Here is a 14978-nt window from a genome sequence, read left to right as displayed (position 1 = left end):
ATCAACGTGGATTTGAGAAAAAAAAATCAAGGCTTACACTAAGATCCTTGAGCCTACCTAGAGAGAGAGAGGGAGAAAAGAGAATCTTAGTCGGGGTTAAATCAGAGATCTAGTATGGTCTTGGTTGTTAATGGCACTGATCGTCCTTACATCTAATCTACAGGCCAAAAAGAAAATAACAACCAAAAAAGTATATTAATTTTTTAAATAAATAAATAAGGATAAAATAAGAAGAAAAAGAAGAAATAATAAGAGGAAGAAAATGGAAAGAAAGAGAGGGAAGAGGAGAGGAAAGAGGAAAAAGGTTAGGGTGATGCCGGAGATCCAGCAACACGGCGCCGGGAAGCCACCAGCGGTGGCGACAACTATGGCGGCGACCGGTAGAGGTGGCAAGACCGAGAAGGTCTCAATTTGGCTCAAAAGCAAAAAAATGGAGGCTCAAATTTGGGCTCACTCATCTTGTAATCATATGAAGGAGGTGAGGGGGTTACTAAGGGCGGTGACAATGATGGAGCTCAACCGAAGAAGGTGGTTTCCAACGAGTTTTTTAATGGAAAGGCTCAGAACAGGAGAAATAGGACAGCAAAGAACTTCTAGAGAGGGAAGACAAGAGTTCGGCGACAGCACTCAGCTGAGGTGGTGCAGTAGCCACAAGATAAAAAAGAGAAAAGGGGAGGAGAGCTTTTTGAGGTAAATCGAGTAGAGGGGACTCAAAAATTTATATGATCTTTGGAAGAGGTGATAAGCTCGAATTGAGCGACCGTTCGCCACGACAACCGGCCGTTCGCACCGGTCCAACGAATCCTTAGTGGCCATGATTGAGATAGCCTTATCCCAACCGCCCAGGGATTGGGCAGAGGAGGAACAGAACATCCTCCTTTATTTCAATCTTTTTTTTTTTTTTTTTTTTTTTTTTTGCAGTTTTCGATTGACATCGGTGGGCATTGCTGACTTTAATCTAGAATGGGCCTAATTGGGCCGATTGTCACAGGAACATGGCCCAAAAACTTGTTTTGTCTCAACAAGAAACGGAAGATTTACTATGCCAAATCAATAAAACTAAAGTGGAGAGTCCTACATCAACTCAACTAAAAGCATATGCCTATAGGATCCAGTAAACATAAGTAAGAATTTGAATGAATATTACCATACATACTATTAAAAATCCAATCTTAAGGTCTCTAATCCATCGGGTTTTAATTCAATTCAGCCTTGCGTATATGTAAGAAGGGAACAATCCATGGACAACGTAATAAACTGCCAGGACCAAAAGAGCTCAACCTGGAATTTGCAAGCTTCAACAACTATATGAGTTTTAAAGTAGATGTTGGACAGGAGATGGACAGATTCCTGAAGCACTAAGTCCAAGAAAATTCAAGCTAGAAGGTTCACCATACATGCTGCAATATCATATGGCATAATTTTACAACCAAAGTTAATAAGAAAGTGAAGCCCTACAATTCATTGAAGGATCATTGAAGGAGATGGACAGATTCCTGAAGCACCAAGTCCAAGAAATAGCTAGAAGGTTCACCAGACATGCTGCAATATCATATGGCATAATTTTACAACCAAAGTTAATAAGAAAGTGAAGCCCTACAATTCATTGAAGGATCAAAACCAATCCTCGCTCCAAACTTGAACAAATATAAATATGTGGCACGGTTAGCTTTCTACATTGCCAAATTCATGACGCCGAGGAAAACCTGACGATCTGAGCATCATTACCTAAGCCTCCCTCCCCAACACCAACACACACACACACACACAAAAAAAGGAAAGGAAAAAAATGGGGGGAAAGGAAACAGGTCCCCACTCTCTCTTTCCCACATCATGGGAAAAGTAATTTGCATCCAAGATCCAGAATGCCCATGATATATAAAATTACAGAGCTAGTCAAAAAGCCTACTATGTGAAAAGTAACCAAAGTCTATAGAGTCCAATCATTTTTTGTGGAGGAGGATTGTTGAAGGATAACTGAATCATATTTTGCTCTCAACTAACATTCAAAATCAGGATATTTTTGTATAGCACCTTACATTTAGGGATTTATCAAGAAATTATCTCTCCTTAAAAATCAATAAGACTATCATCAAGCTGATTATTCTTTTTGCCAGTTCTAATGTACTTTTCATTATAGTCCCTCATAAAGCCCATCTAATACACACACAAAAAAGTTATATATAAAACAAACACACAAAATATGCAAACACAGTCAGTCTCTGTGTGTGTGTGTGTGTTTCATCCATGGAAAAGAAGACACAAAGTCCCTTATTTCATCCCAGCGTGAAGAAGACAAAGGGACTTTCTTTCCCAATGTCTCGCCCAGCAAGAAGAAATAGGGCAAAAAGAGGAAGAAGAGGATGAGACTTAATGTGAAAGAGATCAGGTAACCTCAAGCCACTGAAACCCGATTGTGTCGAATCACTCTTCTTTTCTGGAACAAAAATCTGCATTATGTTTTCTTTTCAGCCTCTTACGACATTGTCGGATAGGCTGGATTAATGGCTGGGACAACTATGCTAGTTCATGGAGATGTGCCTTTGCATGCGCTTGGGCTTGGGCAAAGGGTGAGCAACTGAAGCACCTCTCCTATGCTTGACTAAAGGAGCCTTGCCTTGAAGGAGGCAGTGATATGTTCTAACCTCCAAAACTGGAAGGTGATGCTGGTAAGGGCTCTGACGTCTTCGTATGAATCTGAAGGTAGAGGAGTTACGCCAAGAAGGGTGGAGCAATCGAGCCCATGTTGGTGGTTTGATAGTGGTGATGATCTTGAGTTTGATCCTTGGAACGGATAGAGATCTTGTTAAGGTGCCTCTTATCACGACAAGAAACTAGATAGTGCTGGACATTACTTGACATAAGATGACCACCATGAATGAAAGTAAGAGGCCCATGAATAGGAAGAGACGCATGAAAGAAAAGGCCCAACTATCCCAAATGAAAGAAACCCATGAATTATCAGATCCCATGCATGCCTTCCACACCTTTGCTAGTTTGGGTGGTCCAAAGGGTGGAAGCATGTGATATAAAGCTATGAAACAGCAAAGGAGGAACGAGACAGGACAAGTGGCTGCAGAAGGAGATGACAAGGACATGACAGAGCTGACAAGAGGTTAGTGTAGCTGATATGAGGAAGCAGGTCTTTGGAAAAAAATTATAACACTTAGGAACATAAGAAGAATCTAATTTCATTTTTTGTTTGATTTTTCTCTAACAGCATGCCCTACACAAGATTGAATTATGTTAATTTTTAGAGCTGCCTTGAGTAATTTAATTTGCCTAGGATATAAGAATTATGGAACTATGGAAACCACCTTCAAGAAAGAATTCAAAAGACCCAAGCAAAGCAAACCAACAAGATGCACAAAAAGATCCGATCCATATTCATATAAACCAAGAGATAATCCATCTCATAATATGAATTATTAATCAACCAAATACAAAGCTATGAAAGTCACGATATCCACACATTTGAACTTTTCACTGTGTATCCCTTAAAACATGCAATTCCTAAGACTTCAATGAACTCCTAAAAGCAATCTGTATAAATTGATACAATCAAGAACAAAGAGGATACAAATCCTCCAATTTCACATATTCAACAGAGAATCAGAAACTCAACCAAAATTTCAAAACCCTAAAAGCTGTATATGCAACCTTATTATAATTTTAAAAAACCTACATGAAGAAAAACATATCTGAATATAAATTCATACATACAAACCATCCAAAAGTCGGTCCATGGCATAGGATGAAACAAATACCAACAGAAAAGTCGTCAAATCCACTAACGATTCGATTTTTTTTTTAATAAAAGCATTCCAATCATACAAGTTCGTTCTAGTGATATAAAAGTCTCCTCTTTAGAGCAAGACACATCTCAAGAAACCCCGATATGCAACCTGTTCTGGGTTCGAGTGTGATGTTTACTTATCTTTGGAAGACAAGCCGTATTTCTCCTGCATGCGGGCGAGCTCGTCCTCCTTCTTCTTCTGGTCGACCTTCTTGGACATCTTGGCCTGCTGGTAGTAGAGGACGATGAGGTAGCGGTTGGCGACGTTGAAACCGGAGAGGTGGTCGACGGCGGTCTTGGCGTCGTAGATGTCCTCGTAGACGACAAAGGCGGTGCCCCGGGTGTCCTTGTTCGTCCCGATCCGGATCTGGCGGATGGCGCCGTACTTACCGAAGATGTCGTACATCTCCTCGCTAGAGATGTTGAACGGCAGGTTTCGCACGTACAGCACCCGGTTCACCTCCGGCGGCAGCCGCGTGTTCCCCTTCCGCAGGCTGATCGTCGCCATCTATCTCCTCTTCCGGCGATCTCCGGAGCTAGGGTTAGGGCTAGGCTTCCGACGAGGAGAGAGAGAGGGTTGGGCTTTCTACTCGAATTTCCAAGCTTTTCGTAAGAGATTTGGTGGTCTCGGGGGACCAGGATTCAGCGGATGGTCGATGGTCGATGGTCGATGGTCGAGATAAGAGAGAGCGAGGCGGTCAAGTTGGGCCTGTGTGAGTCTTATACAGGGAACAGAAATTTGTGGTGATGGATCTCGTGGGCCGTCTTATATGGGCTCGGCCTGTTACTGCTATGGTACTACTTGTGCCCCCCTTTTAAAGGGTCATGGTAATAATTCTCCTAACCAGTTTTGTTAACGGGCAGTAAAATAAAAATCTAATAAAATAATCAAAAGACTTCATATTTTCGTTATTAAAATTAAGGAGGGATAATAAGCTGGAAGGAGCCCTTTTTTTTTTTGCCTTCCTTTCCCTTTTTTCATTTTTTTTGAGGGTAGAAAAAAAAGCCACCTTTTTTTTTTTTGCTTTAAAAATGGAAAGGGGGAGGAAGGGACAAGCCCACCCCCGCGTAGCAGCCACCACTGGGCCCCCACCCCACCAGGAAAATGTTCGATACGGGCAGAAATGACCGTGTGTTGGGCATCCTGGCCGGTTTTACTCATACCCTCCCCACCCGTGGGCTCGGCTTGGTTACCCTTCTGGGCTCCGGCACGAAAACCACATGTGCGGTCAGAAAAGAAGCCACCTTTGGAGGTGGACTAAAGTGCTGAATCATGAAGTACAAGAAAATTGATCTAAATGGACCTTGTTCACTTGATTGTTACAGGTTAGTCTAGTAGCTCAATATAATGAAGATATTCCTTCACCTAAGGTTATTGAAGCCCCCATACAATTTGTATCCTTCCTGTTCTCACTTGTATGCATTTTGAAGGCTTCTGGCTTAATTTAGAGCTTTATAAGTAGGCAGATGCATAGACACAAACATAGCCAAAAAATTTCACAAGAACTTGTCCAACATGCTATATTTCACTGTTACATTCAGAGCACATATCTCATCTATAAATTTGTTCGCATACACAAATGTAATGTCGAGTGCTTACATATATACAGACATTTCATAGAAACATTATGATTTGCTTGATTATCTCGGCATTAAACATAGCACATCTAATGCACACAATCTCCTAACGACAGCTTCCATTTATACATGCACCTTGTTTGTAATCATCTTCTTTTATTGATATTTAACTAGAAGATAATTAGGCAATATAAGCTCAGGCTGCAGCTTGCGCCCGCAAAACAGGAGCACGAAGGGAAGCCAGATATGCAGCATCTGCCTTCTCAACCCCATCAAAGAGATAACCATAAGGTTCCATCCTGACGTACCTGCCAGAACCAGGCACAATGTTCAGTGTGCCATCTTCCCAGACTATTCGTCCTCCTGAAATTGTCACTTCTACTTTACCCTGCACCAACAATGGCATGACAAGTCAGCATAGTAATGATTGTTAGAAAGGTTTTAGCAAGTGCAGGGTAAATTTAGGTTTGCTTAGTTGCTAGTAATTGAAGTTTTCGGAGTAAGAAGAGCTGAAAGGAGCTGGAACTTCAGCAACTCCAGTTATACTATAAAATTTACTTTCACAAATGCCTCCAAGGCCTCAGCTGAGCTTTTGCAACAAAGCCCGTGGGGATTCTAGCCATAGGTCAAGTTTGAGCATTTATGCTGATTATCAAAGTTGGAATTACATGAAACCATAACAAAACCCATGATCTAAATTACAGGGATACTAGGAAAAAATTTTAAATATGTGGATCCTCATATCTTTCATACACATGCTCAACTATGCTAAAAAAGCATTAGAAAACTTACTGTACTGGCAATTCAACATTAATCTCTCTCTCTCTTTCTCTCTCAATCTCTCAATCTCTCTCTCTGCTAAGAAAAACAAAAGAGAAACTGAAAATACTGAGATCAATATTTCTCTCTCTCTCTCCGTGCTAGGAAAAACAAAGGAGAAACTGAAGTAGTGACATCAATATTTTCCTCTTAGCATATATCTGTTCAAGCTTGCAGAATGCTAAAGAAACTACAGAAATGAAGGAACTAACATGAAGTTCTTAAAAAGTTACGTTGGATACTGTATCTACTGAATTTACCCAGACAAGTATCAATGCTCAACTACAAACAACACTACCTTTCCTGTCCTCCCATCATACACATTTGTATCAGATCTAGAATGATGAGAAGCAGCAGCTACTTTGAAGCTTGCATTAGGGTTTAGTATAATTATATCAGCATCAGATCCTTCCAGTATTGCTCCTTTTCTTGGGTATATATTGAAAATTCTAGCACTGCAATAGTATAACATTAAACAGTTAGAGCTATCATGTCGATCTATGCAAGTACAAACATATTATATGAAGGATATGGATATAACTCTATCAAGGATCTGGAAAGTATATTTTAGCTGGATTTGGTGTGAATCCCGAACTTTCGAATATTCAAACATGACTAAGAGAATAGCAAAATTTACAATGCCACGAACATGTTCATGCTTATGACATACCATTCGGTGCTTGTTATCCGTACATAATCTGTAACAGATATTTGGCCAGACACCTAGAGCAACACCAAAAGTCAATAAAAAAACACATCAACTGCTGGCACAAAATATGTAATGACAAATATATCATTATGAAATCAGCTGTCACTAGTTTGCAGCTTACCACCATTGTATCCCAAATTAAATGCATCCTTTCCTCTATACCTGAGATTCGGTTCATAGTGATGGAATAACAGTATTAGATATCTTTACTAAAATAGGCATGGAATTTGCTTTTCCAGTTACCTAATTCTTAGGCATACCATTGACACCATTAGGAATTTTCCGGAAGTCATCAAAACCAAAAGCTTTCTGTGTAGAGTTGAAGGTGCAATGGTCAGTTCCTACAAGCTGCAAAACACCAGAATGATCTTTCAGGAGTCCTTCAATCATTTAATTCAATGGATACAACACAAACAACAGGATCAGCATGAAGTAATTGAAAGAAAAGGCAACAAAAGATAATGGATATTTGCGTTAGAGGAAACTGGCAGTATCTTTTGTCCAAATTTGAAGTTTTCAGCAGAAGATCAAATCATTTAGAGAAAATATGAAAATTACAAGTTATGTACTGAAATCTATATGATTGCCAATATGTCTATATCCTACCACTCGCACAAACTCCAAAGGGGAAAAAAAGCCAAAAATCATACTACTCAAGTGTTTAAATAAATATAATGCACAACCCGAATGCGCCTAGTGTCCTAGGCACGTGAGTACCACAAAACCGGTAACACACTACCTGCAGAATTCCTCTTGAAAGTGCAGATTGAAGGGCTTTATCATGTCCTGCTTTCCTTATCGGGGGACTCATTACATATCTAAAAGATGAAATATGATGATTATAAACAGCATTGCTATAAATCTTAAGGACAAAACAAGGAAGAAAAAGGTATAAATTCTTGCTTTGCAGCAGTAGTAAAATCAGGATCCCAAAGCCAAGAATCATCAAGTACTAGACCAGAAACTACAGGTTCGCCGGTAACCCTTTGCCCTGCAAAATAAAATTCAATAGAAGCGTTAAAGACTTAATTCACATCATTTAAAAAATTATCAGTTTAATCATTAATGCATAATAAACTGTTTGCTACCAAAGAACAAACTCGAGCAATTATTGGAACAACAGAAGTGTATATACTGCAGCTTACAAATAAATTATAATGAGGGATCTATAGCAACGTACATGACAAACTCAATTCATTTAAGGAGTAAAGCTATTATAGGACATTGTAATGAACAATTATTGGCAAGAACTACTAAAGAAAAAGAATACATGTTTTGTAGAAACAAATGTCAGCAAAAAGGATTTTGGAGTTTCGCTTCCACAGCATGTTCTTAAGGTTGAAGAACCATATATGAGATTATGGAAGAATATTGACACAAAGTGAAAAAAAAAAAAAAAAAAAAAAATTCACCTGCCACTTTTATTTCTGGTATGATATATCCCGTAAAGCCAAATCTGGGTCAACTGAACTACAATGAATTAACTTGTTCATAACCAACAATGCGTGATGCATCGTTGTGGGGTCAACATAAGGGTCGTTGTGGGGTCAACATAAGGGTCAGGAAGTCATAAATTTTGGAGACTTGTGGAACGTCAAACCCCAAGCTCTGTTTTATCTTACTCTATCCATCCAGTTACTTTCCAATAATGCATTTTCTGATTTCCCAACTATGAGATGAACAGTTGCTAAATACAATCTTTCATCTGCATCTTATTGCTGTCCTTCGAATACTTGCAACAGAAAAATCTTTATAAGTGGCCTCATTATCATATTCTGGAACAAAGCTACCATTGTAGGCTTGAGAACCTGGTATTGTGCAAGAATGTGTAGTTACTTCATATGCGTCATCTATGTCTCTTTGACCAATTATGTATGTCTCTTTAACCAAATAACCACAGCCATGTAAACCAAATTTAGTCCATCACATGAAGAATAGCAAATTATACGGCCCTTTTGATAGCTTTGAATAAAAGGCACTAAGTGATACGATGTTGGCATTACTTCAACTGTCTATAAATACCAATGTGCAACAATTTGCCTGGTGCCAAAATACTTATGCATTTTCAATTTCCGCAATGCTACAGTTAGTAAACATTTCTTTTTCCCTATTCCGTCTTAATCATCAACACTTTCTTAAAATTTTTCTTTCTCATGTCCTTCTACATGATTACTGCAGAACAACAGTCTCCCCTGTTCTCTGCAATCCACATCCAAGATGTGCGCTGGTGTTGCTGCCTCATTGATAAGCATCAGATATGTTAGTCTTCCTAACCAACTTTTGTTTTGTGACACTAGTTCTACATGGTTGTTTCCCTTTCTGGTCATACTAGACACTGCTTTAAACTAGGAAGCACATGAAGCATATTAAATGCAGGCTGAGCTATAGCAGACCCAATGTATTGAAACCTGCAAATAGCATGATCTAAGGCAGATTAAATAATTCAAAGCAATTTTACATAAAATGGGAAGCCAATAACCAGCCTAAAAGCTGCTCAAAGTTACAAGAAACAGCCCCTTTTTGAACCTTTAATTACATTATAGAACACTTAATGAAAAAACTTTTTTTAGCAGCCCTAATTGGATTTATACTGTGACTAAGGTAGAACTGAGTTTCTGGCACCACTTAAATGACATGGTTGGACCAATGACAGCAAAAGAGAATCAAATGGGATCTTTCTTTCATGTGCCACTACATGAGATCTGTTGTAAAAGCACCTTTAAACTATGTGAAACAATAATAAGTTCAAGTATCACTAGAACCAATCAAGGCAGCAATAATCTTAATGCTAAAGATAAATTTTTTACCTCCTTCTCAGTCTTGATTTTGCAGATGAAGAAACTGGAGGAGCGCTGAAGAAGATACTGATAGAGGAGCTTTACAATTCTTGAACTTCACTTATGATACATGTTAAGGATTGTCACAAATAAATAGAATTCACACCTCCACTCACCAACTCACATGACTCCCTCCTCTCTCTCTCTCTCTCACTAGCCTCTTTAGGAGTCAAATGCCTTTGGTACAAGTATTTAAAGAGATTGGACTTCCATATTAGCTTGGGCAAATATTTCCAACTGGAGCTCTGTATTCCTTGCCAATTATCACACTCCACAAATATTGTAGGTTGGCTAAAACTTATCCTAGTATAAAAAGGGCTGGAGTCCATTCTTTCACTAATTAATCAATAGCTACTTTTGTTTTTCGCAAAATGTTGAAAACTATACATATGCATTTCTGTAAATATAAAAAGGATATATAATCGATGTCCAATCCAACAAAGTATTCCTTCAGTGAGATAATTACAATTAGCCATTTCAAATCATTTGTGATATGTACTACATTTTGGTTTTTGCCTATAGCATGTGCCCTACCAAGTCCATAGGGACACTCAATTTCCCATTGCACAATCTTAAGTTTTATAACTATGAAGTTTTATAACTTTCAGGGTAGGTCTCTCATGGCTTCCCGGTTTCATTGCAAGTCCTACTCTTGCCCAAACTTGCCTTGGTCAGGACTTCAGCTCAGCACTAACTCATTGAGGATTAATGTCATGATTGAGTCTTATAAAGCCAGCCCATAAAGATGTGATATCACATACTGTTTGAAGTTGTCTTAAATATTTACAATCTCACAAAATATAGGTTGGGCAGGAAGCATCAAAATGTGCATACATGCCAATATATGCCCCTCTCTCCCCTCCCCTTCTCCTCCCAGCATGAAAACACACAAGGTCTAGATAATGTGTTTTGATCATAGCATATCTTGAAATTTTATTGATTTTATTGTTAGACACAATAAAATGTAGCATCAATAGTATCAGACATCTCTACTTCAACTACGTAACTTTATTAGTTAGCGAATATTACTCTCACAGAGATACCTGTCTACTGCAACAATTTGTGACATTTTCCAACTAATGCTGAACCATATTGCAACTTAAAGGTATAGAACCACATTGTATGTCAAAAGATATACTAAATGCATTAAGAATATTATAAAAAGAAAAAATTCAAAACATGTCACCTGCTTTTCTAGCCTTCGCAATCTCCTCCATGGCATCGATGCTCATCACATGAACCACATATAAGGGTGTATTGACAAAACTTGCCAAATGAATAGCTCTTGCAGTTGCTTCTCCTTCCAACTGCATAAGAATCAACTTAAATCACAAATTACTGCAGCACTAATGAACCAGAGAGAATCGTTCATTAACTGAATGGTTGTATACTTATCCCATGTGGTAGCAACAGGAATGACATTGGAACTGATAGGCTAGCAAACACATCTTTTATAATTACCTGTAGTCAGTATACTATTATATTTGTATATGCATGCTTATAAAGTTCTATGGTGATCACTACACTAGGTTGCAGAAGGGACAAACATTATGATGTTCAAATGCAGAAGAACAGAATACAGCATTAAAGATTACACATAAGTATCATACTTGCTAACAGCTATATCAACATATGTATGTGGCAATGTATATATTGAAGCAACAGAAATTCTTGAAGACAACCGAAGCAACAGTAAAATCAAGAGAAGGATAAAAGCTACATACAAATAGCAATAGTCAAATGGAAAAACACCCTAAGACTTACTAGATAACTTGAAAATAAAATCAAAAGTTACTACTAACATGGTACAGTAAAAAAAGACAAGTTTGAGAATCACCACTGGAGGCCTTGAAAGAGCATGTCCCTCCGGACCTCTTATGCCAAGATCTATCATTCTTTTTTGTCCTTCAGCAACACCATCTCCATTTTCTGCATGAACCATGGCCAATGCACCAAGAGACTTGCATTTTTTCAAGCCTTGAATTAAAAGCTCATCGTTGACCATCAATGATCCTTTGTATGCCATAAAGAATTTAAAAGAGTTGATCCCTGATATTAGTGTTAGAAGATTTTAAGAAAGGCCATTATGATAAAAATACTACAGCCAGATTAAGCTGCTTTTGGATGAGCATTCAAAATAAAACTTATGAATTAATCAGAATAATCTTCCATGGGGTAGCGTAAATTACAGACCATTCTCTTTAACCATTAGCTCCATTTCTTTTGCAACTTCTTCATCCCATTTTGTGATGGCCATATGAAAACCGTAGTCCATTACTGCCTTTTTTGCCTTGTTTTTATAGGATTCAAGACCTGCAGATAAACTTCCCTTAACTGGTATAACAAAATCAATGTGCATGGTTGTTCCCCCTGCTAATGCAGCAGCTTGACCAGTGAAAAAATCATCTATTGTCACAGTTCCCATAAACTCCATCTCTAGGTGAGTGTGAGGATCAATCCCGCCTGTTCACAGAAGACCCTGTAGTTATCATCTTCTTATAGATAGAAATTCAAAAGCAATGACATAAAAAATATGGTTTCTCTGTATAATAAAATTTTAACAGACCTGGCATGACATACTTCCCAGTTGCATCAAGTATTTTCACATCATCCCCAACCTGTGGTAAAGATTCAGATGCATATTTATTGTAACAACAACCCATGGGGTAAGAAGAAAGAAGCGCCTCTAAAGGAATTATGAGTTTCTCATGTAAAATAGCTGCTTTTCAGTACAACCAAATTAGAATTAAAAATGATTGTCTGTCACAGTAAGATTAGTAGCACACTCGAGGTTGCTAAGCTGTAAGTTTAATAGAATGAGAAAACATGGAGTTAGAATTGGCGGTATTCAAAAATGGTTAAGATTTAGGAGTATATGGTTTAAAATACATGCAAGTAGACTGGGGAGAGTGCAACATGGATTGGGCTCAATCCCAAGCTGCCCCGACACAACCTGCTCATTGGGTGGGGATGGGTTGAAATTTTATAAACTTGGGTTGGGAATGAGCTCAAAAATCCCATCCTAACTCTTGGTTGGGTTGGGTTATAGTTGACTTTCAACCCAACCTGAACTCAATCTGGACCCAACACTACCCGATTCAACCCAATATATAAATTAACAAATCATATATATTTTAAATTTATATTTATGTTTTATATTGATCATTTACATGTTTTATTTAGCTATATACTTGGCCTTATTAAATTATGCCCAAATGTGCTATTAAAATTGATGAATGATTGAAGCCACAATCAAACAACTATTAATCTAATAAAATTATCCCAAACATTTTCCCAATTTAACTTTCTTATTCAACCCAATCCTTTTATATTAACATGACCTAGCCTGAGCTAATCTGACTAACCAAACCCTACTCGAATTTAGCTTAAGATGTTTGAGTTGGATTGGACTAAAAAAATCCCAACTTGAGATTAGGTTGGATTGGCTGGGAGATATTAAAGGTTGGGTTAGGTTAGGGTTTGCCCTCAACCCAACCCATCCTACTTGAGTCACAGCCATAGGAAGAAGGTGTGTAAACAAATCAAGCTTGCGCAAGCTATGCTTCCTACAAACTTGGTCCATTTTGTAATTGAGCTAGCTTGAGGCAACTCATTTAACTCTGAGCAAAATTCAAGTTGCTCGTAAACAGCTCATTAAAGAGAGCCACTAGCATAATATCTTAATCTTATAGTTAAATACATTCTTTTGTATATAAATTATATTAATTGTTAATAATTATAAAAAAAATATTTTTTAATCTATATAATGTATATCAATAATTATTTATTTCTATTTAAAGCTTAATCAAGCTAAGCTCAAGCAAGCTGGGACAAGTTCTAGCTCAGCTTATTTACTAATTGAGCAAGCCAAACTCGAGCTGCTCACAAATAACTCATTTGTTCGAGAACCCTAGATGGAAAGAAGGGAGAAGAATATTGATCCACTAGCCATCCTCCCCAGAGAAATCAGCCTCCAAGCTTCCATTTTGTTCCTCTTTTTTCCCTTGTTTTCAATTACCAGAAGCAGGAAACAGGTATAAGTTCATGCACTAAATATCCATAATTTTAGGTCCCGCATGGTGTTGCTTTTCTTTTCTGTTTTTGTTTTCAAAAGTTCAAGAAGAAAATTGAACTAGAATGAACAGATATTATGATGAAACCCTTTTGTTCTTAAATCATTCGTTTGGCAGCAAAGATTTATTGCTTTCAGAAAAAGTGAAAACAGAAAGCAAGACATGGCAGAGGTTTGGTGCAAATTTCCTGTCCAACATCAATCTCCATGCGGTATTTTACTTATTTGCAGGAAATCAAAAATACAAAAACAACAACAATACTAAACAGGCCCTTATTTAATTCATACAACGAGGTTACCAAAAACACTGCAAGCACAGCATCAACAATGGAGACCGAGATTTATTTTTAACTTATTATGAAGGATACTAAGGAGATAACTTTGTGTGAGAGAGAGAGAGCAAGCCAGGATCATGCTGGCATCTAGTACTCAGGACAAGCAACTATTCGTGGAAAACTTAATTTAAAAAATAAATCTAAAAAGATTAAATTTGACCTTCCAATATTGCGAATTTCACATAGATTACACGAGTAGTGCCATCCAATTAAACAAGAGGCATATCAAAGAACGAAGGATTTTATCATCTAAAACTGACCTTGATATTAGGTCTCACAGAAACAATGATCCCGTCCTCGATGTACACATCGGCGACCTCCTTGTGATGAGCGTTCACCACGGTTCCTCCTTTGATCAAAATCTTCGTAAGGGACCAACCACACTCCGAATCGCTTGCGACGGCACAGTACTACGCAAAACCCACCAAAATTCATCAGGATCGCTAGAATTAGATCATAAAACAAAAGATTGGAATCTTAGAACCGGTTAGGGTTCTCGGAAGTGCTCACGCCTTGCATCTGATTCAGTTCGGAGATCGAGCGAGGGATGGAGAGGAGGAGGAGAAGAAGGAAGAGATCGAGGACGAACGATCGGCTGATCGATAAGATGGATTTCGTCTCTCTCGACGTCTGCCATGGGAGGTCGACTCCAAGTTCTCCCGCCATGGATAGCAAGAAGAGGAGACCACGGAGAGAGATTTTTTTTTTCCTCTTCGATGTTTTGGGTGATGAAGCGGGTCGTTGTTTTGAAAACTCTTTGAGCTCTAAAATAACACTCCCTCTTTGGAATTTTATTACGAGAAGACCATCGCTAAGTCCCTCGTCGTTATCT

The 14978-nt window shown here is 38.2% G+C and overlaps 2 protein-coding genes across 2 annotated transcripts; both read right to left on the bottom strand.

Moving 5' to 3' along the window:
- Nucleotides 1-3667: 3667 nt before the first annotated feature.
- LOC103706221 (splicing factor 3B subunit 6-like protein) lies at nucleotides 3668-4457 on the bottom strand. The gene has a single exon (XM_008790266.4). It carries the CDS (start codon nucleotides 4302-4304, stop codon nucleotides 3930-3932), a length of 375 nt encoding a protein of 124 aa, XP_008788488.1. The 5' UTR covers nucleotides 4305-4457; the 3' UTR covers nucleotides 3668-3929.
- An 834-nt stretch (nucleotides 4458-5291) lies between these two features.
- On the bottom strand, nucleotides 5292-14876 carry LOC103706222 (dihydropyrimidinase). The gene is made up of 13 exons (XM_008790267.4): nucleotides 14657-14876; nucleotides 14407-14556; nucleotides 12306-12357; nucleotides 11933-12202; nucleotides 11577-11788; nucleotides 10926-11046; nucleotides 7806-7893; nucleotides 7642-7720; nucleotides 7163-7250; nucleotides 7024-7064; nucleotides 6864-6916; nucleotides 6492-6648; nucleotides 5292-5762 (listed from the first exon to the last, which is right to left on the bottom strand). Exons 1-13 carry the CDS (start codon nucleotides 14810-14812, stop codon nucleotides 5571-5573), a joined length of 1659 nt encoding a protein of 552 aa, XP_008788489.2. The 5' UTR covers nucleotides 14813-14876; the 3' UTR covers nucleotides 5292-5570.
- Between the last annotated feature and the right edge of the window lie 102 nt (nucleotides 14877-14978).

This window comes from Phoenix dactylifera, chromosome 3, assembly GCF_009389715.1.
Source record: "Phoenix dactylifera cultivar Barhee BC4 chromosome 3, palm_55x_up_171113_PBpolish2nd_filt_p, whole genome shotgun sequence".
NCBI classification, from domain to species: Eukaryota; Viridiplantae; Streptophyta; class Magnoliopsida; order Arecales; family Arecaceae; genus Phoenix; species Phoenix dactylifera.
Note: the sequence above shows the minus strand (reverse complement) of the source record. Positions and strands in the feature narration are given on the sequence as shown.

Bases quoted from the DNA above. Each gene is read 5' to 3' on its own strand.
- LOC103706221 (XM_008790266.4), bottom strand. From the start codon at position 4,304: ATGGCGACGATCAGCCTGCGGAAGGGGAACACGCGGCTGCCGCCGGAG.
- LOC103706222 (XM_008790267.4), bottom strand. From the start codon at position 14,812: ATGGCGGGAGAACTTGGAGTCGACCTCCCATGGCAGACGTCGAGAGAG. The intron at 12,358-14,406 runs GTCAGTTTTAGA...TCTTTACCACAG, and splicing joins CTGTGAGACCTAATATCAAG to GTTGGGGATGATGTGAAAAT. The intron at 5,763-6,491 runs GTAGTGTTGTTT...TTGTTGGTGCAG, and splicing joins ATGATGGGAGGACAGGAAAG to GGTAAAGTAGAAGTGACAAT.